We start from the raw sequence: 24,260 nt of genomic DNA, 5'->3' as shown, positions 1-24,260 counted from the left end.
GACCTCTTTGTGTCACTTCAGTTACGCAAAACATTCCAAATCACATAGGGTGTGCCTCAATCACCTCTACTTTTACTCCAGCCTGGAAGCTAATCCCATCGGGGATGGTAGTCTGGAAATCCGCTATTGTGTAGAACTCTTCCTCAACCTGCGGAGGGCCAGGCGGCTTGGGAAGGTTCGTGCCACGTGGCTGTGAAAAGGTTCAGACCCAGGATGTTATTCTAATATATGGACATATGCTAATATGATCACATCAGAATAAGGTGATACACAGTACTTCCTCAAATGGTTGCTGTTGTGGCCAACATTGATGACGGCATGAAAAGAGTTGGTGTCAAAACATCAAAACCCCCCTATCTGCTGCTATGATGTGTTACTAGTTACTATAGTTACTAGTTACTATATCAGGAAGTAGTGTAGCAAACTGAAATGTACCACTCTGCTTGGGAACACCAGATAACTACAAACATCTGGTATTACATTTTTTTAGAATGGGGAGAAAAATAATTTTATTTATTTTCATTTATTGGTTTGTTTGGAGCCCCGACGAGGACACCATTTGAGAATGTATGCGAATTCAAGTGTCTTACTATGGAAAGATCTCTGCGTGGAGGAGGTCTTTGTCTTAGTCCAAATTCTGTAGTTAAAAAGGAATCAAACAAGTTGTAAGATCTGTGCAGTTTGGAATACAAATGAGCTTAAATATAGACCTGATCCAAAATCTTCATCATTCCAATTGACGTACTTTTATTATCGGAAAAGAATGAGAGTCTGTTCTCTCGGGTCGGATGGCTCTGTTTGGAGAATCCGTCTAGGTCGTTGGTGCTGGCGTGCGTGGCACCGCCCGCCGCCTGCTTCTGGCTCTGAATGTCAGTCTTCTTCAAGTAGGAAGCTGGGGCCCAGCCCTCGCGTCCCTGGTACCTGATTGGACGGCAGTTTATTGGTCTGTGACACTGTGAAACTGACCGAGGTACGGTACCATAAGCACGATTGAAAAACTGGGGGGAAAATAAGACACCTTATTTGTCGTAAATGAATACGGCAATAATTTTCAGACCAATTTAGCGAAAATTGATAATTTCGCATGGCGCACCTGATGATGTCGCACAGCAGACTAATGTGCCATTGCACAGTGGTTGGGAATGACTGCTTTAGACAAGTGCCCATTTATTCATAAATTTAAAAAAGATGGATAATGTTGAACTAATAATTAGTGATATGAGTTACCTGATCTTCCACCAGCCCTCTAAGTTTTTCTGAATCACCTCCACAATCATTCCTCTCTCTAAGTCAATCTCATCTTGGTCCCGTGCTGAGTAAGGATAAACCACGGAATATTTTTCCTCTGGAAAAGGAATAAAAAAAATACATTACTATAAGTTAATAGAAAACAAACGGAGAGAAGATTCACGGTCCGAAGCACACAGCGACTAAATGTTGCATTATCTTTTCAGCATATATTAAGATATTTCTTTATCTTGGCAACTGTACAAGAAACAACTATTCTGATATATAACAAGTCAATAAATAAAACATGATAGATGTGATGAATAAAGCCTGCAGAGTGTAGAATGAGAAATAAACACATGCAATAAACACACACCGCATGCGTACAAGCACTCACTGGAAATGTCATTAGATACCCTTATACCAATGAGTGTCAAAATGTCTGCATTTTCCTGCAATGAAGCATTGTTTAGATTATGGTTTGTCAGAGCGGTATTAATGGCATGTTGTGGCTGTAGTGTTTTTTTTATTTTTTTAATTTGTTTAAGAGATATTTTGTTCGCCTTGTCTTGTTAGAAATAGGTAGAAAAATCCACCAGAAGCGAATAAATTAGAAAAGAACAGACAAGCTTTCAATTTTTAGATGCATTTGTATTTACCATAAAAAAACCCCAATGTGTTAACATTTTACTGCCGTAACCAATCTAACAGATCTATTGTTTGAAGTCAAAGCCATCTGCTAAGTTCATTGGTCAACTTGAATGATTGACCTTTCCGATGACCAATCAGAAGCCTAGACATTGATTTCATTCAGTCGACCTATGTAAAGGTCTTGTCAAGTTGCTGATTTCACATTTGACTACTCTTTAGAGGACATTGCATGCATTACTGACACTTTTGAAAGTTTTCCCAGGTCACAGTTAGCTGCATGGCGGTGCATGTTTCGTATTGGGATGGCTGTTCATTCAGAAAATGTCAAAAGGTTGGTTTCGGACCTTTTGACAGGCTCTTGTTACAAACCATTCCAGCTTAGCATTAGCCTTCACTTAGCATCATTCGTTTTTGACACAATGCTTGCAGTTCATGTTTGTTTGGTTTTTTACAACCATAGATATGCCTGATTTGGGTGGTGAAAACAACATACAGGGAATCCTTGGTTTACGACAGAGGCAACATTCGAAGGTAAGTCAGAACATGTTGTAGTCTATCACTAATTGATGCTAGCGTAGCAAAGTCATATTTAGAGAAACTATTTTACACCATAAACATAAACAAAAACAGTATGGTAACTAATTGTGCCTGTACTCATTTCTTACGCCATGAAATTTTATTATGTTATATTTTTAAACTAAAAACTCACACAACTCTTACATCTGATAATGTGTAAGTGTACCTAATCTTGTGAGTGACGAGTGACACCTGAAAGTGGCAACTGTACTACTACTTCACTTAATTTTATAGACATTCATCTTGACTGGTTACATGACAAACATTAATTTTGGACTTTGAATGGAAGGATTTAAATCACATGCACAGGCCCTTCATACAGGACATGCCATGCATATACTGTAGGTTGCATACATCAACATAGGCAAAGACACACATATAAGGGTAAGAGGGGGGCGTAGAAGAAAAGGCATGCGCTCCACCTTGCCCAAAGGCCGTGCTGAAAAGATCCCCTAAAGTTCGACGGCGGCCCACGTGCCTCGGCAAAGACCAGAATCTCCGAGGCGCTGACGCGGCAGCACAGTGAGGCAAGACAGGAAGTAATATTACCCCTCAACCCATCTGGAACTTCTAAATAAAAGCCAGTCTCGGATTCAGTCCGTAGATGCTATCTCATTATTTAAAACGTCTCCTAAAGATCTCTGACAGAGACGTTGGGAATCTGAACATTCGATTGCATGCGTTCAATGCGAAGGCTTCATTCATCGAGTACCTTCTTCTCCTGGAAGAGTAAAATCATCAGGATCATCCTGGGCCTCCAGGCAGGTGGCAGGAACCCAGCCCTGGGCGTCTTCTGAACTCACGAACCACCAGCCTTGCGATTGCACAATATGAATAATAAAAGATGAGAGGCATAGGTAATTTGTGGGGGGAAACTAACTGTGAAGAACCGTATTTGTCTTAAGCCTGCTACAAATATAACTGATTTACATGGACAGGTTCTTGACCTGTGTAAAGTGCCTTGAGATCGTTTCTGTTGTGAATTGGTCATAGGTAATAAAAGGCGATGGGGAACCTACCTGACTCATTTTTCTCAATGACCTCCACCACCTGACCCACACGGAGACTGATCTCAGAGCTCTCCTGCTTCTCGTAGTCTGTTACTGCCACATACTGGTCCAAAAGGAGCGGGTCAGCCGAAGTGCCGTCTCCTGTTAGAGTAAAGGACAACACATGCCCGCTCACGTTTACTGACAGTTATTTTTATTTTTAGGCAAAGCCTCAATAATAAAGCAAAGCCTCCACTCAAATTATTGGTCATTAAATCTCATTAAGGCCCTTAATGGGATATCAGCGTTCTGTCCATGAACTTTTTATTACCTTTGCACTTTTCAGATAGTCACCTTGACATGGTTTTGACGAACACTGTCCAACTTTAATGAAAGTTCCACTAATGCAAGTAAAGTGAATTGACTTTGGGTGACATGCCAAGAGTAATTCCGACAAGGTCAAAGTCTGTGCAGAAGCACCGACAAATAAATGAGAAGAGGCTTAACTAGATTATGGAGAGTCACCTGGATGCAAAGCAGGCTAGGCAACAGACGCGATTGGATAGATAGTGTAGACCAAATAATGGGAAAGAATGTTAGAGGTTATTAAAGGTATACAGAGTAAATTATTAACCAGCACCATAGACACCCCACCACCAACACCATGGAAAGGATATGAAGACAGACAGTTCAATAAATTACTTGTTTCAGCCCCAATTCATCAAAACTACTGTACACTCATTTAGTTAACATGTTGAAATGATCATAATGGGAAAGGGCAACACTGCAAGCAGATCACTGAAGGTGCAGGTGGATGGATAAACACAACTAAACATGGTTGCAAATGTTGTAAACCAAAATTCAAGCACCCTAAATACAGCACCTCGGATTGGGATGCAGATCCTTCAGTGAGCAGCGGCAAGCAAAGCAAACACAAAACAATGTCAGATTGTGTTTTAAACCTTGTAACCTAGCATAAAACAAAATGGAATAAAAAAAATGTGATGATTTCATGATTATCGCATATCCTCATATAGAAGCGGGGATGTTTAGTTACTCAATTGCATTGAGCACAAGGCGCCTATTAAGGTAATATTTCTATTAGAGGGACGTCTTTTTTTTGTACAAATACTGAACATTTTTTTTACCACAACTAAATAATTAAAATAAGTGATTTATAGGCAAGTCACTATAAAAATTATAAAAATATTCGTTATTCCAGAGGGTTACTAAATTAGCATTTTTCTCGCTCACGCTTTACAGATACCACATCTACTCTGCAGGCTGCACAGAAATGTGTTGTGGTAAAGACTATATGTCTACTATGAAACACGGTGGCATCAGTCCTAGAAAATGTACTTAGCCACCTAATTGTTAACCTGAATGACTAAGGACAGAATTTCACTATTTCAGTAAAGCCTGTATCCCACTGAGCGCCGAAAGTTAGCAGCTTTACAGATGCCAGCCCTGCTCTGCAAGCAGTAGTAAGGACGTCTTATACATCACAAATTGGCATCAGTCATAGCTTATTTTTTCCCCTGTCGTTAAAAAATAAATAAAATAAAGTAAATCACACATCTGGTGATCGTCAGAGGCCCCCATTTGAGGAAGTACAGTAATTTAACATAATTCAAGACGTCCAAAGGCCATAGTCTGACAAGGAAAGGTTTAACTCTAACTTAGTAGTTCATTGCAATTTATTACACTATCAATATGGTACGTTGTGCTAAAAACTGAAAGTCATAACATGCAGTTCAGCCTCTAGAATTATAACCTGCATAGCCAATCTATGAAGTAAAGCAAATCAACTCTCATTGAACACCTCCATTTAAAGGTAGAACAATACAAAGAGTCTCCAACTACAAAATGCAGGACAGGTGGAAGCTGCTGCTACATCCCACCTGCCCGGGCTGTGGGGAGTAGGAGCGGGCGGATGTGTGTGGGTGGCAGAGGAGGGGAGGCCTCTAGCAACTTGCCGGGTCAACACACAGCACGACCAAACATGACGGTCAGTGTCTTACTACCTCGCTTTAGGAAAGTAGTCGCTCTCTCTGCAAACCCTGATGAAAAGGAAAATGAATGGAGAAGAAAACTGAAAAGGAATGACATGGACGCAAGTTGAGAGTGAACGGAGATATGAGAGTTTTTTTTTTTTTAAGAAAATATACACGTTTAAAAACATGTGACAGAATCAATGCTGGAATTCCAGCACTAGAGGGAAACAATGTCCCATTGCAGTTAATGTAGAAAAGTAAAATGGTCACAGAAGGTCATAAAAAAAAAAAGAAGTCTCAACCACATAAAAATGATTTCAGTTATCATAAGTATTGATAAGTGACTCACCTGATTTCTTCTTTCCTGCTGGTTCCCTGATTAAAAAAAAAAAAAAAAAGAAGACAAACATACTTAGTTTCGTTATGTATTTTATAGTTAAGACAGAGCAGTGATTTGATAAGAACGTTTGTAAATTGTCTTGTAATACATAAGAGTGATGTTTTTGGAGTGATTGTCTTTGTCCACTGCTCTGTGGGGCAGCAGAAACAATTAGCCTAAATTGCCAAGAAAGGAGTAGTCTATAGGGATAGTAACTGGTGAATACTTGCATAATTGTTGAAGGTAAAAACACAAGTAACCGGCTGAAAATTTTAAATGCAATGAAGCACACACTGCTGTAGACATTGGCCAGATAAATAGAGCATTGCTCAAGAGCAGCCAAGAATGTATGAGTCAGCGCTCACATGTTTCCAAACTTCAGCGCACTATCACACTTTTACTTCATCTTTCTCTTCAGTTTTCCTTCTTTATAAATCACTGCCTCTGTTGTGCAACTCCTTTTCCTGTTTGTTATAAACAAGAATGTTGTCAGGCTCATAAAAGATTGTTCGATCTGTTGATTGGTCTCAATAAATCCTTCATCGCAAGTATTACTTATTGCAATGTAAAAAAAAAAAAAAAACAAGCTACCCAGGACAAGCAAGGCAATCTAATGATGGGGTTGTTACAGAGCAGCTGAAAACATATTCATTATGTCTGTGGTGTCTTTGCTTCATTTCTTGGGGAGGTGAAACACAGGTCAAGTAAATCTAATAACAGAGCCAGGGATGTATGGAGTAAAAAGAATATTGCTCCAAAAGAGTAGTCATAGAAGTGGGGCTAGTTATTGTGAACCAGACTAGACATCCAAAGGACCTTGTATAATTCAAAATCAAATCACATGAATATTGAGTTGATCCACCCGGCTAATTTAGAGTTCAAAGTCCATTCCCAATTATGGTGGAGTTGATGTCAAAGCTTTGTGTCAAGCACTTCCACCCCAAACGTATCCAAAAATGCTTTTTTGGACACTTGCTTTGTGCACAGGGGTACAGTCGTACTGGAGCAGAAAAGGGCTTTCCCCAAACTATTCAAGCAAAGTTGGAAGTAAGGGGTCTATCCCAACCTCTTAGTCATTGATTAAAAAGTGTGTCACTGTTGTTTTCTGCTTGTTTCGGACTGTGCAGGGCTCAAAAAGTTACTTTTCGAAAACAAAGTGGGTGGGAGCATAACAGGTTTGGGGTGGTGTGACTTCTGGATTTCTGGTCAACTTTACATGTGCGTTAACCCTGTGGGTGCAAATCGGAAGCGTATGAGATCACTCTCAGCTTTGTAGAGTAACTTCTAGTAAGTTGCCTCCAAGGTTGTGAAACATATCATGTACCGGAACATGTCTCAATTGGAGCGTTGCCTCTTACGACGGCATAATGAGTGATCTGCGGATATCTTCCTTATCACAGACTGTTTTGTTGATCAATTCTTTATCAGACGCTTCTTTTACCACCCCTTCACACTATCCACTCCACAAACTCTTCATTTTCAGACTTTTCATTTCACTTTTGCTTTCCCATACTTCTTGCTAAACTACCTGCTCGAAAGACACTTCTCTTGCTCTTTCCTTTTCTTTTTTTCATCTAAGTCTGTGGATGAGCAAGTCAAAACAAGTCTTCACTAAATCGTGACAGGCTGGCCCACCAATGATGCTGCACAAGCAGAGGGGTTTAATCAAATCTCAGTCAAGACAAGCCAAGGTCCTCCCTGTAGTCAGCCACCTCACTCTTCCCGCCTGGCCCCAACATATGCTTGGGAATTTGCATGAGGAGTTAGGAGCTATTTGTCCTTGGCAACCACCTCCAGCCGTGTACGGAATACAAAAAGCAAATCTGCGTGAGTGCTGACGAGACAGAGAGATCTGGCTGTCAGACATCATACATCAAGAGCAATAGTGTGGTGACTGCTTTCCAGTCTTTCTACACATTGGCATTCAGACGAGGACTCTTGCCGTTTTACAAATCTCACATTTAAATTGCAACCGACAGAGGACCAAAATTAAACAAATATGAACCCCTCAGACCAACTTTGAAGTACAGTCAGCTTCACTTCCACACTAATTGGTGGATAATTATGTCCATCCCTTCTTGGTATAATACAGTGCAGGTATATTTGTGTGGCTCCATGCACAGTACTTACTCCTTGGGTGGGTTGAGGTCTTCGGGTCTTGTCTCAAAAAACACTCTGACCTCCTCGCACTGTGAGATATACACTGGCAGCTGGATGAGGGCCTGGAGGGACACAAGAAAGCGGGGAAACTTCAGGAAAAATGTTTAAAGGTTTGACTTTAAATGGTTTGTTTAACATTGTGAAAGTCACAAAGATAGAAATAAACACATAGCTTTGAAGTTTTAGGTTCCTAACTGATTTGTTTTGCCTTTTTGAATGATCAGTGTACAGTGTGTTCAGCACATTTGATAACGTTTTTGGACAGACTGTATTCAGGATGAAGATGAAACAAGCTTGAGTTTTATCGAAGACTCTAAAATGCCCCAAATTCTCATAGATGACTGTTTGTTCCTTCTCTTACTATTGCGAGAGCTCTGTGAAGTGCAACTACAAATAATGCTTCATTTGAGTGTGCAAAAGCTAAAACAACGATATGCCATATAATTTGTAATGTAACGCCATGTGAAATAACGTTCGTAGCAAGCTTTTTTTTGTCAAAGACGCCATCTTTGTGTTCCATCTACAATCCATGTTGGAGTCTATCCATCCAGCTCCTCTTCTCTGTCAGGGTCCTGCAAAGCATCACTTGCAGAAGACCGATTGACCCTGACAACTCGACTGCAGATGATGACAAACGGGCATTTTTGCTCTTGTGACGTCATCATGTTATCGCAGCCTTTTCGGAGTCTGCCTCCCTTCTTCTACTCCTCACTTTTGTCTTTCAAGCAAACCAATTAAAGAAGAGACAGACAGTCACCCTGAATGCGCGGTGCCCTAAACCAGGAGACGAAACCTCTCCTGTCAAAGTCCTTGTGCCGACTGTCACTTTTATTAAGAGCGAGACTACGCCCTCTCTGGCTGAAGCTGGCAGGCAAACCTGAATACTATCCATCAAGCCCTCTGTGCCGGCCTCTACCTCAGCTTTTAATACTCTTAAGTGTTTCTCTTCTGTCCTTTGAGGGAGCGCAGTCCCTATAACGTCAGGCTCGGCGGCTGTTGGATGCAAGCCAGACACCCAAACCAAGGTGCCCTTGTTCCATGTAGCACTTAGCCTTGTCATATGTAGTTGGTAAAGCCAGTTTTCCAGTTTCTGCCAAGTTAAAAATAGACACCGATGTTTGCTGATTCATAGTGTACACAACATGGCTCATTCACAGTGCATCCGCCTCACTCCTGAGCTGAATGGTTGATTTACTTCTGAACCCCCCAACTACATCTGGCCCTGCGACTGCACAGTTCATGAGGTCAAAGTGCACCGCGAACTGTCATCTGCTTGGATTTATCTGTCCTTGTGTCAGACGGTGCCCCGTCCTCTCATTACCATGCTCCCCACGGGCGAGACTGGAGAGCAGTAAGCGTACATTACCGCAAATGGAATTCATGGGTGTTCTTTCCAGCGGGCAGCATTAAGATAATTGTGAGTTTGTGTGTGTGTTTTCAAAGAACAAATAGAATGAGAACTCGCAAAACATTCTTGTAAATAGACTTTTTGGAGGTGTTTACATCCCAAGGTAAAAAAAAAAAAAGAAAAAAAAAAGCTGAGGGTTATATCAAAAAAAGGATTTGTCACTTTGATAATTGACCAACTGAAGATGGTGTACATGTTTCATCTTTCAGTCGTTTGGCATTTGTGGACCATTTTGTAATAACCGCCACCTGTAGGACTGGAATGGATGTACAACGCTTACGACTGTTCAAATTTAATTACATTTACATTTTGTTTGTTGTTTACTATTATTAACAACAAAACACTTTAGCTTTATTGCCATCCGCTTTCACAGTAATTATTTAAAAGGGAAGACTCAGGAATAGTGTCACATTATTGTATTGCCTTGGTAGAGGGTTGTGGTCGATTGTGCTTGACCTTGAGCTATTAACACCACAATGGTGTTTTCCTTGCAAGCTTGATTTTGAACTCATAATGGTATCAAGCAGTGTGTGACTGAGGCTGTGTCATCCAGACTCAGCAGTTTAGCTGTTGATGAATGCAAGAAAAAAACAAGTGTGTATATGTTTTTACTGCCTTAAATAAAAACATAAGACCTCCAAACCAGGGGAATTCCATATGAGTCAGGCTAAAGCCTCAGCTGAACAAAGAAAGTCTGACTCAGCTCTTCTCTAGCATCAACATGAAGTTCTACCTTGGCAAGACGATTTAAAGACTGGACGAAAATGTTTTTGGAGCTTGTAAATGAAATTCAGACTTGCCTCACGTCAACCTGTCCTTGTCCTGACTGGACATATGAATTAATACAGGATGAAAAAGATGTGGTATGTTAAAATGAATCTGTATCGCTCTTCAATCATTTTCAGTTCTACAAAGACTGCAGTTGAGTCACGGCGGTAAAAGTGCCTCAGCTTTTCCCATAATTAACCACAGGGAAGAAAAAAAACCTCCCCCAAGGCAGGATGGCACATTTAAATCCTGAACTCAAATCTCGCAATAAAAACATCCTCCATGTTGTGCCCTCAGAGAGGAAAAAGGAGGAGGAATAGTTCAACCAAACTTAAAAAAAAATGTAAGAAAAACACCACTCTTGCTGACGAGAACAAGCTCAGCACCACCAAACTTTTGGCCTTAGGGTGTGGCTCCCTGATGAGAGACAATTGACAATATAAACTATATATGCCTTTCGATTAAGCAATCAAGATGGCTAAACTCCTGAAATCTCCCAGAATCTTAGTCAGCATACCTTAACAATTTTATGCATTTTACTTTGTAGGAACAGTTCAGGGAAAGCCCCTTTTCTACAAGGTCTTTAAGGGCATGCTAAGACATCAATGGCACAGAATAACACTTTTGGGATAAACTAGAAGATACATTTATGAAGCAGAGCAACTCTCAGGTGCCACATAAAACAATTTTCTCAAGCACACTTCTGTTTGAATCTAAATAAATCCACTCCATCATTTAGAAAATCTTCATGGAAGCAGGAAACTGATACATGTACAGTACATGATGATAAATCTCAAGGGCGTAGCAGTGAACTTAATGTTTTTCCTTTTGCTCAAAAAGCAGCAATAAGACACAAGCTATTGGCATGTTTATGACTGCATTTCTACTAGCCTAACTCCGCAAGAGCTCTACTCTGTCCCCTCCGTTTGGTGAGGTGATTCATCTCTTTGGTAAAAGTCACGTAATGGTTGTGTGCGCTATAGTAAGGCACAAGCAAATTAGGAATGAGCCTGAGATAGATTCAATAGTTTGTCTCCATTTGCAGTCAGGCAAGGCGTGTACCATCTGTCTCAGGCCTTATCTGGGGAGTTAAGCAAAGGACAGATGTTGCATGTCTGTAATATAACACTGTATTTCTGAGGCTTAAGATTTCTGGACTTCTTAGGTGGTACTTTTACATCTGCTGAGGAATGTGTGTCTTGTTTATCAATATATCACTATGCAAAAGCAAGAAAAATGGGTCACAAAACAAGCATGGACATGTCCTGCTACAGTCTATAAACTCACCCTGCAGTATTCATTGATAGGCCTTAGCCTTTTCATGGCCACATCTCTGATATGACTTCTCCGGAACAGGATCTTCCCTGAAGCAAAGCAAGACAGACTTATTAGTAAATGTACTCACAGTTTAATATGGGTTTTGTGCTTTTCTTGAATAGTGTGTCCTATATTAAAGGAAAAACGGGGTTGTTGAATCCTCCAATACTTCCAAAGAGTCAGAGATTATAAATAACTTATGTTTTGAATAATGATTTTAGCAACACAAATTATGTTGTTGCTCATTTGAGACTAACTACAGGTACCGACAAGCTAGATGGCTCGAAACAGACCTCTCAAAAAACACTTTCAAACCTAAAATGTATGTTGGAAATTTGAGAGCTGACATTCAGCTTTAGATGCTTCTGTTACTTGACACGATTCCGAGCTTATTGGAATGCAAAGAACAGTTTGCTTCCTAAAGTAATACTGCAAGCCACAACATTTCTTTTGAATCAGTTCTGGTTGCCTTTCTGTATCCGCTGTACATTACTTGTCTTCTTGTGAATGTGAAACACATGTCTGAACCAACATAAAAGGACGCAGGAAGAAAGACAAAACTATGGATTGCTGAGTGGATAGATGTGCGGTTAGTTGACCTCCTCAAAAGATCCCATGCGAACATGCACATTTTGCACAATAGCTACAACCACCAACTTTGACATGTGTTTAATGAAAACATTGGAGATAAATGACATCACTAGATTTTTGGGGCGTTTGGGTGCAGTGGGAGGAGACTTTCGGCTGGCGGAGTTGTATTGGTTGCGTATGTTTGTCCTTTGGTAAAGTCAAATTATGGACATTGAACAAAATATACCATTTATTTATTTCACTTTTAGTACTTCCATACCACAAAACATACCATAAAGCTGGGAAATGAGGATTGTAATACCCCCCATTCACACACTGTATGTAATTACATCACGACTGAGGGTCAGATATTGTTAGATCAACTTTCACCGCCTTAGCAAGAAAAAAACCCTTGAATTTTCACATGAAGAACACATGCCGATTATCCATGTTTTAGCCAGTGACGGTCACAAAAGGGAGTCAACCTTCCCCCCAGCATTTTTCTCCTCTTCCTCCTCTCTCCTCACCATCTCCCCATACACAGGAAGAGTACTTGACAGCTTTCCAAAGCTCTCTGGAGTCAACAGAGAAGCAGTGTGCTGACTCAACACGGCCCACTCGGTGTGTTGACCAGCGTGAGGGTGCAGCAGATGAAGGGCTTGTTTTGTGAGAGGACATTCAGGAAGCAGATACTTTTAAAACCTCCGAGGCAGGAGTGGGGGGAGGTAGATGAGGAGAGGAGACAGGACAGACGCAAGTATAAAAATGGTTTCTGTTGGATAGCTTCCTACAAAATTCCTTTTTGAAGGGTTGGCGGTCATTGATCTCTTCCAATGCTATGGAAGAAAGCGGCCCAAATAATTTATGTTCGTGCTGCTACCATAAATGGACACTTTCATTTTTTTAGTGCAACATCTGTACAAGAGTCACCAAACTTGAATATAATTTATGTTGGGAGCAAATTCCTGGCTGACAATAGCAGATAAGTTCACTTCTCTTCTGGTTGAAGCCCTTGATATTTATCCATCTATGACGACTGCCGGACACAGAAATGTCCCGTTTTGGTGAAATCTGTCTGAAAGGGACTGACAAATACATACTGGCTCCACTGTTCCAACTCTTGTATCCAAAATTGTTGTGATAGCAATGTGAAAGCGCCTTTTGACTTGGTCTTTCTCTTTGACTTCGATGCAAATGTTTCAATTGGATGTAGTTGTATTGCTATAGTTGAAAATTTGTAACAGTATCCATTAGGGGTGTAACGGTTCACAAAAGTCACGGTTCGGTACGTATCTCGGTATGGGGGTCACAGTTCGGTACAGGTTCGGTACAGCAATAAGTCTCAAATGCATAAGACTAGTTTTTTTTTGTTTTTTTTAGTTTGAACAGAGAGCAAGTTCCTTTTTAATTTGCTATAAAGCAAAACACCTTCCCTGTTATAAAAGCACAAAATAGAATAAAAATGTGCGCATTAGGGTTGTTCATAAATAATAATAATAATAATAAAAAGATTAAACACAGGAAACACCCCTTTCTTGTATGTCTAGAATGAGGTTGCAGGTAGCACTTGAATAACTTTTAACTTCGTTCTAAGAGTTAGGGCGCAGCAGAGGGTAGCTTTTATGACAGGGAGCGCGGTCTTGCTAATATGCGCCCGGGATGGAACATTATAACGGGGCTCCAGCACATTTAATAAATGTTTGAATCCCGGCTCCTCGACATATGGGCGCATAGAAGTTGCTATGTATATGCCGATTGCTTCAGTAATTACGAATATTGTTGGCTCTGTCTGCCTTCACTTCTCCAGGCTGCTTAAAAGTAGCGGGGATACGTTTTTAGTGTTGAGCGGGTTTCTTGTTTCTACCCCCGGTAACTGTATCGGGGTGATGTTAGCATATTTGAAGTGTTACCTGCGACATACCGAACGCAGGTCCAACAACGCCGACACACAGTTTTTGTTCGCTCCACCGCTCGCAGCCTTGCACTCCATCGCCGCCGTACGGAAGCCGAAATGTTCCCGGCTGATTATACTATATACCGGTATACAATACACGATACAAACGGCTGATTTGTATAGTGCAGATGGCTCCTCTAACTCCATGCTTTCTCCTGCACTCGCCATTTTTCTTCAACATTTGCTTTGATCTATTTCTTCTTCGAACAACAAATGTGGCGGTCGCTTGGTCTCAGGCCGTCTCAGTACCGAGACGGTACGGGATGAATACAAAAACCGTTACACCCCTTGTATCCATCGACAATAAGCTTGACCTGTTTTTTTAAGGGGGTACTCGGGGATGGTATGAAAACGAGAATTTTCTGTATCCTCTTCAGCCTTCTCCTACTGACTCAGAGTTCATCAAACTGTGTTTGTGTTTTTGTGTGTGTAACTCCTCAATGAATTCCAGACCTCCGTGGCCTCAAAGAAATCCTACCCCAAGCCTGGTAGGGGAGGTTGGGCGGTGTGAGGCTTTCTTCCAAACTATTAACAAAATTTTGCTTGAGCACACTCTTATTATGAACTATTTTTGAATGATCGCATGGAAAGCCTTAAAAGCATTATTTTGGTGACGCAGAGTTGTGAAATCCAACATCAAACCTTAGAGGTTGCACTCTTACCCGGTAGGAACGGGATGATCCTTCGCTTGGGGTCTTTCTGACCACCTTCGACTGGAAATTTATCCAGAAGCTCCATCTGGAAGAAAGCAATGAGTAATTAAAATGTTCCAAATCAGGTAAATTTCACATTGATTGCATGCACTGGAATAGCTGGGATGGAAAAAAAAGGTTGACATATTTCAAATCAGCAGTTCTTGCAAGGAATCCAGCCAATAAAAGAAAGATCTGTCAATGTTTAGGAATGTACTGAGCAGATGGTTCAGCCGACCGCCACCCGTCCCCCCCTCGACCAGTCATATGCTGCTGCAATTTAGACCGCTGAGTGAGTAGAACATGTCTGTTTTGGTCATTATGGAAGGCTACAGAGTTTCTTGTCATATAGCAATGGATTAACATTGAACGTTGAAGAACACATGCACATCTTGCAGTATATCATATACTATTCAGCCATGCCAAAGTTTTAATAGTATTTATTTATTTATTCCTGAAAGTACAAGAATGCAAATTTGGGTGAAACCAGCTGAGTAAAACCTGACGCAGCTGATACATTAACAGGATTTTTAATCTATAATTTACAGGTGCTAGCCCTCAATTTGTAAGTAGAGGAGTTGCAGAATCATCATTCATAGAAGACACATGCTGCAGAAGCACTTTTGCAAGCCGTAACTACAATTGGAAACTAAACAACCTGATAAAAATGAAACCTACATGTTTTGCAACCAGAGACAATCAAATGCCACCTGGCCAGAGTGAACAACGGACTCATTAATTCTGGATATGTCTTCATCCCGTAACCGTTGAAAGGAACCAGAGTATACACAGAAACTATTCTAATTTTCAAAAATGGATTTATTGCACGCATGTTGTAGACTCTATCATTTCTGGGGCTATACAAGACATCATTAAAATGTCAATAATTAGCTCGTTTTCTCTGTCCATTTAAGCACTTCATTTCTGCAGCTCTAACAAGAAAAGTGTGCAATTCAAAGGTAGAAGAAAAACATCAAATTTGCAAACGTCCTTTAGCCTGGCTCACCTGTGTGACTGACCAATGGAAAAATGGCCACACTCTCACACTAGCTAGCTATCTACGATGGTGTTTTCCTGATGCCTGTCTTGTGTGTAAGGTACGGATACTAGGCAGGGGGTGGGCGTGGGGCATGGGAGTTCACGTTGAACCCCAAATTTGCCAGTTTGTAACATACTATCAGAGGTGGAACAGAGGCAGATTGATGACAACTTGGAAGGGGATAGCAGGAAAAGTGTCAATGGCTGTGTCATCATGGCGCACTCAAGAAACAGCAATGACCCCCCCTCCCCTTCTATGAGTTCTGTCAAAAAGGCGCCGGCTAAGCTGCTATGCCTCTGTGGCAATTTTCCTGAAAGGCAATGTGTAAGTGGCTGAACACAGGGGAACCAATACTCCCACCCAATACATTGTAACCACTCCCATGTGGGAATGAATTGCAGACACACCCAACCACTCTCTGTCTAGTCTAAACCTTGCATCTACTCTGTAATCAGAGCCACTCAGACAAGAAAGGGCATACGCCGGGAGGTAAGAGTCTCTCGCAAATGCCACTTGCATCAAGGCTCCTATGTCAAATATTCATGTTGTACAAGAAGGATGATGATGGGCGCATGCAAAGTGCACTTGGGCTCAACTTGACCTGTGTCATATTGGTTAAATGCATGCATCAATATTCACTCTAAAACACATTTTGTTATAGTTGTTGTTTTTGCCAACTCACTCCAATGGTTGTCTGTCTATATGTCCCCTGTGTCAATCAATCAAGAAAATTGATCTATTGTTTTGTTCTAAACCCTAAAAAATAAGAGTTCACCCCCAAAGAGGGCAAGCAAGGTTGTCCATTGGGGATATTTCTGAAACTTGATGCTGACTTGGTATCATTTCACTTTGATGAGCAGTCTGTACAGAGTGTGTACCCTGACTACACCCTAAATCAGATTCTACACCCTCCTTCAGTTCTATAGATAATCTGCTGTAGCCCCTCCCCCCATCACCACCCAAATTGATAAATGATCACACAATTGCTGTATTGTTGTCATTATATCTTATATTGAGTTACTCTGTGATTCCCCTTATTGTAGCCTGGATGGATAATGTTTAGCATGATGACAAAATGACTAAATCTCCACATTGTAAATGTGATGTTCTTCTGCCTGCCTGTTAATACCCACAGGCAGTATTAGCATACACCTTTTTAATATGCGGGACCGGAAAGTATACAATACTGTATTATTTTTTTATTTATTTTGTTGGGTGTTAGGTGCGCAGCACCTGCGTGTGACGTGATATCAGTGAGTCCGTTCTCGGACCGATTGGGCGGGGCTGAAATACTGACGAGAGCCGAATGCCCACCTTTGTTGCTTACTGCACATGGAAGATATGTGACAGCTGTGCAACACTTAATAAGAAGCAAGGGGCGATGCGTTTGATTTTTTTTCCATTAGCTAAGTGTCTCCAAAAAGGGACTGCTGGAGTTTTAGCAGATGAATGGACATGTGTGCAGCATGGAAAACTGGTCTTAGTGGCATGAATAGATTTTTTTTTTTTTTTAATTGAAACCGCAAGGATGACCCTGCTGCAGAAACATTCCATTCTTCGGTAAGAAACTAGCCTATTTCTGTTCAAGGTTTAGATCTTCAGAACTACCCAAGGGAAAAATGTGGTTTTATGTTTAAACACTCATTGTCTCACCATAAAGACCAGTGTGTAAGCCAAGTCTGTGTAGGTATTGTAAATAATCAATGACTGTAACAATTAACAATCGAGCTGATGCAACAGTGCAATTTTTAAGAGGAAAAAAATAATAAAAGTGGCTGGTTTCCATAGTGGAAATCACAAAGTCAAACAGGTACCACTGATGGCAGAGAGAAAAGATGTGTTGATAATAATATGAACAATAATGATAACACTTCACAATACAATGCAGATAAATCCAACACCATGGAAAACTTAAACCAAAATTGAATAGTCCTCCAAGGCAAATAATGAGATGTTCCATTGCTTACATGTGACAGGATGTTTATAATTTCTATTTTTGTCAGTAAATGTATAACTTTTATGCATGAAGTGTATGGCAAAACACATCCCTTTGTTAAAGGTCACGCTGACTCCTCATGCTGCTCGTGCTGTAACATCAACTGCTTAGACCAGCTGTGTTGATGGTAAGTGGTGACTAACACTTCCTGTTTGGCCTTGAGGTACTGACACATGTTTCTTTAGAATTACATATACACGTAATCTTTTCAGTTGTATTAAAGTGAACATAGCGATGACCGAACCGACTGTAAAGTGTCAGGAAATGATCGTTAAGAGCCTGACGGGAAATTAAAAGCGAGCAATAAGAGGAGACAAATGACTGTTCCGTGTCATTAGGCTCCATGAGAGGACGCCTGATGATGTCATGACTACTCCCTTGTCCCTCGTTAAGTGGAGTGCAGTAAAACCACTGGCCGCGATATTCGGTACACCTGTGCATTAGTGTGCAATCCAATACGATCCGATACACAAGCAAGAGAGATACTGCATGCTCTCTTTTGAGTAACACTGTCAGAGATATATTCATGTAAATGTTTATTTGTAGTATTTTCAGTGTTTCGACTATAAATGTAATATTAGAGCAGTGAAGCAGCTCGTGTTTCTGATGGATCTTAATCAAGTGAAAAGCCATATAATCCAATTTAGGTTAGTCATGTATTGCGTGTGTACACACTTCTTGGATCCCTGTGACTCCTTGCAGTAGATCTACAACCTCAGAAACGGGAAGGGATACTAAGATGCTAATTCAATCTTTGCACAAGGCACGCACACACGCTGCTTGCATGACGTTTGACAATGATTCAGACATTTCTGTGGTCATCACACTTCCCATCCCTGCAGTCACTTAATTTGACCGGGCTCTTTTCCGTCCCCTCTGAGGCAGTATAATGACCAGTGTCATGAGGGTGGGATGAGAGAGCATTACAACAGATGTATTTACTGATGGAAAAGTGTTTATCCTTGAGGTAAAATTTAATTATAATGCTTAGTAAATGCAATACCTTGACCCAACAATTACATACTTGCTCACCTGCAGGTCGAAAAACTTGCTGTAGCGTCTGTAAATGAGTTCCGTGCTGCCATCGGTCCAGGACACTTTGATGATGTAAACCTAAAAGAAAAAATAAATTAAATGCAAAATCTGATTTTTTTTTTTGTTTTGTTTTTGTTCCCATAAAAATGTTGCCCTTCCCATCGTTTTTCTCGAATGTGATAATATTGAGCTGTTACACGTTGTCATCTCCGGTCCTTGTACACTACTTCCTGTTTAAAAGGAAGTCATTATCTGGCCAGGATCTAGATCATTTGGCTGTGACACCATTTTCTAAAATTGGAGCTTATAACTATAGCGCAAACTTCCACCAAAGATGAACAAAAGCCATTCATGTTTGTTTATCCAGACTGTTTGTGGGCCACTTCATCCATCATTGAGGATGACGTAAGGTGACGGCACTATCAAGGCTTTGGTTTACGTCCTATTTAGAGTTATATAGGGGAAACTGTTCCATTGTGACTCCAATAACAAAAAGAGAAAATACATTACTGTATTCGAATAGTGACAGTTAGTTAGTCCATCCATTAATTTGTTTCCAGCCATTTGTAGCAAGGCACTTTGTGGTTCGCTGGCAATAACAGAAGAAATCGAGGGACGCATTATAATAAACAATGAGAGAAAATACTTTTGTCGAATAGTAAATCCCGGAAAAACATGTCAAACGGCAAACATGGAAAATGGATTCTGCCCAATAGGCCCCCAAAAATCTTAAAGGGCAGTGTCCATATTTGTGTCCATCCATTTGTTAGTTATCAGGCTACTTTCATGGTTTCTTGAGTGTAGGTTTTGGGAATCAGTGTCTCTTACCATTTGACTTTTGGAGTATGGCAAACAGTTTTATTACGACTCGAACAGCAAAATAGGCAAACAAATTCAAACACCATATTTATGTTCACGTGTCCATCATTTTATTTTATCTATTTTTTTTACTAATCAGGCTGCTGTATATGTTGTAAGGAACAGACAGCTAGGACACTAGCATTTGCATTCTGTCATGGGGCAATGGGTGCATCATAAATAGCGGTGATATATTTCTTCTTCTAAGTACATTTCTTACACTGCTTTCTGATTTATAGAAATTGCCGACTGGGCCTCTGACCAAAACAGCAAAAGGAGAAAACCCAGCATTGTTTCCCCCATTTTAACCAATGAATATGTTCTTTCTTGGCATGTGCTTTCTGCACGAACGTTCATGGATATTTGCTGTTTAGTTTTTACCAGACAACAAAGAAAGAAACAAAGAAAGGGCGATCAAAACATTACCTCTCGCCCTGTGACTACTTCGAAGTAGTAAAACAATCTACCAAAGCTAAACAATGAAGCCATTTGTGATAGACGGTGGGAGGCCTGAATAAGTCATTCTAAAATTGAGTGGTAACTTTGAAGTGCATTCACATTGTGGCACCTATTAATACTTCTGACTTACTTAACTTATAAACTGTTAGCAAATTGCCTAATGGCCAAAGTGTGAAGCTTGACCCAGTTCTTTATCATCATCCGTGAATGATAGAAGTGGCTGGAAAGTCCCTGGTGGAGGCTGCTGGCCTCCCTCCCACATTTTCCCAGCCCTTGCTCAGTCTTTCAAGGGTAACTGGAGTCAAAGATGACAATCATAGACCAGGTTAAAAAAAACATAGCATTTGAAGTTGACTTAAGATAGTACAAGTAAGTATATAACTTTGAAAATGCATTGTGTGAGCTTAAAAGGCTTAGTTCAAGTTGACTAGTTAATATTGGAGGTGTGTAAAGGTTTCTCCTTGGATGCAAACAAACATCCGATGACGCACCAGGGCCCCGGAACTAACCCCTGCTGCACCTTTTGGCAGTCTGGTGCTGGCCTTGCTGCTCACATGATGTCATGCATGGTGCACTTTGGCAGACAACAGCCTGTATGACCTCCTCACTTAATGCAGAATGGTGGAGACTCTATTGTGCAGTGGAAAGAAGTGAGGCTTTGTCCTATTGGCATTCTTTTGTCCCACACAAACACTGCAGTGGGAAAAAACAGGATTCCAACTTTTTTAAAATTGCAATAAAGAAATAAGCATCAACACTGCAACATTGCAATTGGACTTGCCATCTCTCATTGGCAATGTGGCACTGGAGCTACTAGTATTATGCAATATTATATAAATTATACCATTTTGGCCTATTTTGGTAGACTGGGGCACGTGCCCTCAGCGTAAAAACGGGCGTCACTTCATTTTTGTGTCAGCGCAAGTCTAGTCTCGAATCTTTGGTGCCGTGTTGGGCCCATTTGGGGGTTTTGGAGCACTGAGTTGCCTTGCCCCCGAGTCATTCGAAAATTTGGCAACAGAAAGTAAGTTGTGCTCAGCGTAAAAACGGGCGCTTCGTCATTTTCATGCCAGGGGAGTGGACTAATTAAGTGTGTTTGTGAATTTGGTAGACGCCTCATTGGGCGTTTCTGTCTCGCCCACAAGCGCATCTGCAAATTTGGCCACAAACAGTAAGACCAAATTTTAGACGGTTTTTTTGCAGCGCAGGTGGTCTAACGCGGTTTAGGCGCAGGATAATAGATTCGACGCTCCGCGGATGTGTGCAATGACGTCACCGGGGATTTCATTCGGAAATATGACATTCCTTCTGAATCATTATAGAACTCAATTCGTTGAACAAACTGTAATCATTATCATCTTAAAAAGATTTGAAGAGCACCCCCGTCACTTGCATCAACATCACAGAACAGACTGTTTTCATCTTTAGAAGTCATTATAGTGCTATAGATTTTATAATGTAGGTAATTAAAACCACCCTCCTTTATATATGCTCACTTACCTAATGCATTTACTTACGATTAGGTAAACATCCAAATTTCTTCAATTAACAACAGGTTTATTATTGTGGTTGCAGCTGAATAGCACTTCATCGTTCCAAAAGCCATTTCTATGATTTCGGTTACCTTATTTGAGGACAGTGAGTGCAGTTTTATATGCAAGAAGTTTCTTTTCCATAATGGAGTGGTTGGTAATTGAACAAACGATGGAATGCGGTACTGTACACTAAGGTTCCCCATGATTCGTAGATGCAGTGAAATCACTCCGAGGGGTCGGGGCATGCAGATGTCCATCTGAATGCAACTCCTCAATTTAACACGCAAGTCTTGATTTAGAAATGTAACACATACCTTGAAACGAGATGTACTAACACCCTTTTAACAGTTTTTTTTCATCACTTAAGCACAGTGTCTAGGTAATATTAAACTGCCAAAGAAAGAAAAACCCCGTCGGAAAACTGGCATCTGGCAGATAGCGGTAATTTGATCCTCTCTTTGTTTTTACTTTAGTCAACAGGAGTGAGGGAGAAATAGGAGAAAGCTGCAGAATAACTTGAATGTTCACATGTTGAACCACCAACGTGTTGTTTTCGTGAACTAATAGGAGTCTTACATAATGTTTGCTGGGGTTTCTCCGTTTTTGGACATCTTGCACGGTCACTTCTTGCACGGTCCTCCTCGGCATGATGTACTCCTCTGTGTGTCGCCTCCCAAGATCAATTTGAGCGATAAATAAAGTTTGCACCGTGACGGTTCTGACTCATCCGCGTTTCCGAGGTGCGCACCTCCAAATTGTCTTTTTTCCTCCGGTAAGTCGTCCTATTTCCCGTCCACGTCACGCTATCCCGGAGAAGTTGCAGACTTCCTAGTTTGCTCCTCTCCCTTTCTGTCTTTCTTTCCCTCTTTCTCGACAGCCAAGCACACTCCCAGCCTATCCCAGCTCGCCCACTTCGGCTCAAAGTGGGACGGTCCACTCAACTCAAAAGGAAAAAAAAAAAAAAAAAGGCTTCCTATACGAACCTCCCCCACTTCAGACTGGACAGGACCATGTCCGTCTGTCCGTCTATCTATCTATCTATCTATCTATCTATCTATCTATCTATCTATCTATCTATCTATCTATCTATCTATCTATCTATCTATCTATCTATCTATCTATCTATCTATCTATCTATCTATCTATCTATCTATCTATCTATCTATCTATCTATCTATCTATCTATCTATCTATCTATCGATCGTCACGTGTCATTTCATTATTGAATCTCGCTTACTACGACTTTGGATTTGCTGACTTGTTGTAAAGCAGTACCATCTGTCGGCGGTTTTTGTTCATCACATTGAACGTCACTGTACATGTGGCACTTCATCTAATTTCGCTGATGATGCGTTCCAGGCTTCAAAGCAAGAAATAGAATGAGTATACGATTTTTCTTAACGTGCAGAATGTAAAACACCACTCTTCCAAGTGTGAGGCATTGATGTAATACATTTATTTAAAAGAGTATGCACGTTTATACATCTCTTTTATTATTGTGTCATGCATACAATAGTACACTAAGCCCGCATGGGGTTATAAGACACCAAATAATCAGATTCACCCGGCACCAGGCCCAACAACAATAACAACAAAACAGTAGCAACAGAGATTTATGTCAGAAACAGTATTTCTATAACAATCTATTATCTCTACATAATTTAGCACGAGGCACTTAGTGGTTAAGACGCCTTCAGTGTCGGGGTGTACCCGTCTCTTGCCCAAGGTTGTCTGGCATAGGTTCAAATTCACACTAGAAAATAGAATGGTTTAATATCACAGCGGGAATTATAGTTTTTACTCTCAAGTATAATCTTCAGTGAAAATAATAAAATGAGGCAAATGATGAAATAAAAAAAAAGTTTATTTCTGTTTGAATGAAAAGGGTTACATAAAATATTGTCATACTTATGGTCTATCTACAATAGCACAGGAAACACATATGCAGGAGTAGTAGACTACATCTGTAAGTTAAAAAAAAAAAAAAAGATGGAGATTGTAGAATTGAAATCGTATACTTTCTACAACATTATATCCACGAGCATAGACTGTTTGATGAAATCCTTTGGTTTTAAAGCAGTCAGGCATTCAAAGGAGGGTTGGGCTTCTAGGTGGGGTTCCTGATTTTTAACAGTGGTTAAAATATTGATTAAAAATGTGGGTGTGATGTCAGCTTTTAAAACATTCGGACTTTGAAAATAGGTTTTAAAGTTCAGTTTTGTTTCGAAGCAGCGTACCCATTTTTATCAGTGGCTATTAAATTGAGTCAAAAACTCAATTCCTGAGATTGCTCCAGCACAGGAAGTGATGCCCAAATGCTTTCCTATCCACACCCCAAAGTCATCTACAAAGAACCTAATAGGTATGTTTTTACAATGTCAGAGGAAGCCATAGAGAAAGATTGGTTTACCGTATGAAAAGTGCTATATAAATAAAATGTGATTGATTGATTGATAATACTACAAACTGGGGCAATATCATGGCACACATTAACCTGCTATTTTCTAATCTAAAACTGAACTTTCAGGACCGCTATCTTGCAAAATGGTATTGAAGAAACCAACAGCACAGGAGTAAACTCAACCCCTCATCACCTGCGCCCGCTAATGATGTGTTTCAGCAGTAATGCATGTGTCAGGGCGAGGTAATGCAT

General features: G+C 40.6%; 1 protein-coding gene and 1 long non-coding RNA gene across 5 annotated transcripts in view; one reads left to right on the top strand and one right to left on the bottom strand.

Annotated features, from left to right (window-relative positions):
- sh3pxd2b (SH3 and PX domains 2B) overlaps positions 1–22,559 on the bottom strand; it is a 26,670-nt gene extending 4,111 nt beyond the window's left edge. The window contains exons 1-14 of one of the 4 annotated variants that reach the window (XM_086012720.1): positions 22,184–22,559; positions 18,753–18,833; positions 14,656–14,731; positions 11,440–11,516; positions 7,947–8,038; positions 5,787–5,812; positions 5,468–5,503; positions 3,474–3,605; positions 3,167–3,268; positions 2,877–2,960; positions 1,228–1,345; positions 746–921; positions 591–637; positions 65–190 (exon numbers count right to left, since the gene is read on the bottom strand). In XM_086012720.1, coding sequence (XP_085868846.1) covers positions 65–190; positions 591–637; positions 746–921; positions 1,228–1,345; positions 2,877–2,960; positions 3,167–3,268; positions 3,474–3,605; positions 5,468–5,503; positions 5,787–5,812; positions 7,947–8,038; positions 11,440–11,516; positions 14,656–14,731; positions 18,753–18,833; positions 22,184–22,255 — 1,245 coding nt within the window. In that variant the 5' untranslated portion in view covers positions 22,256–22,559. The remainder of the gene's footprint in view (positions 1–64; positions 191–590; positions 638–745; positions 922–1,227; positions 1,346–2,876; positions 2,961–3,166; positions 3,269–3,473; positions 3,606–5,467; positions 5,504–5,786; positions 5,813–7,946; positions 8,039–11,439; positions 11,517–14,655; positions 14,732–18,752; positions 18,834–22,183) is intronic. The other 3 variants (XM_086012722.1, XM_086012721.1, XM_086012723.1) reach the window with 3 other exon arrangements.
- Positions 17,062–24,260, top strand: part of LOC147133346 (uncharacterized) — a 25,878-nt gene continuing 18,679 nt past the window's right edge. Inside the window, exons 1-2 of the long non-coding RNA XR_015081882.1 lie at positions 17,062–17,284; positions 17,784–17,847. This is a non-coding gene — a long non-coding RNA (uncharacterized LOC147133346). The remainder of the gene's footprint in view (positions 17,285–17,783; positions 17,848–24,260) is intronic.

The sequence above is a fragment of the Filicampus tigris genome, chromosome 17 (assembly GCF_054856515.1).
Source record: "Filicampus tigris isolate MCC_2025a chromosome 17, RoL_Ftig_1.0, whole genome shotgun sequence".
NCBI lineage: Eukaryota > Metazoa > Chordata > Actinopteri > Syngnathiformes > Syngnathidae > Filicampus > Filicampus tigris.
This window is presented reverse-complemented; position numbering and strand designations above follow the sequence as displayed.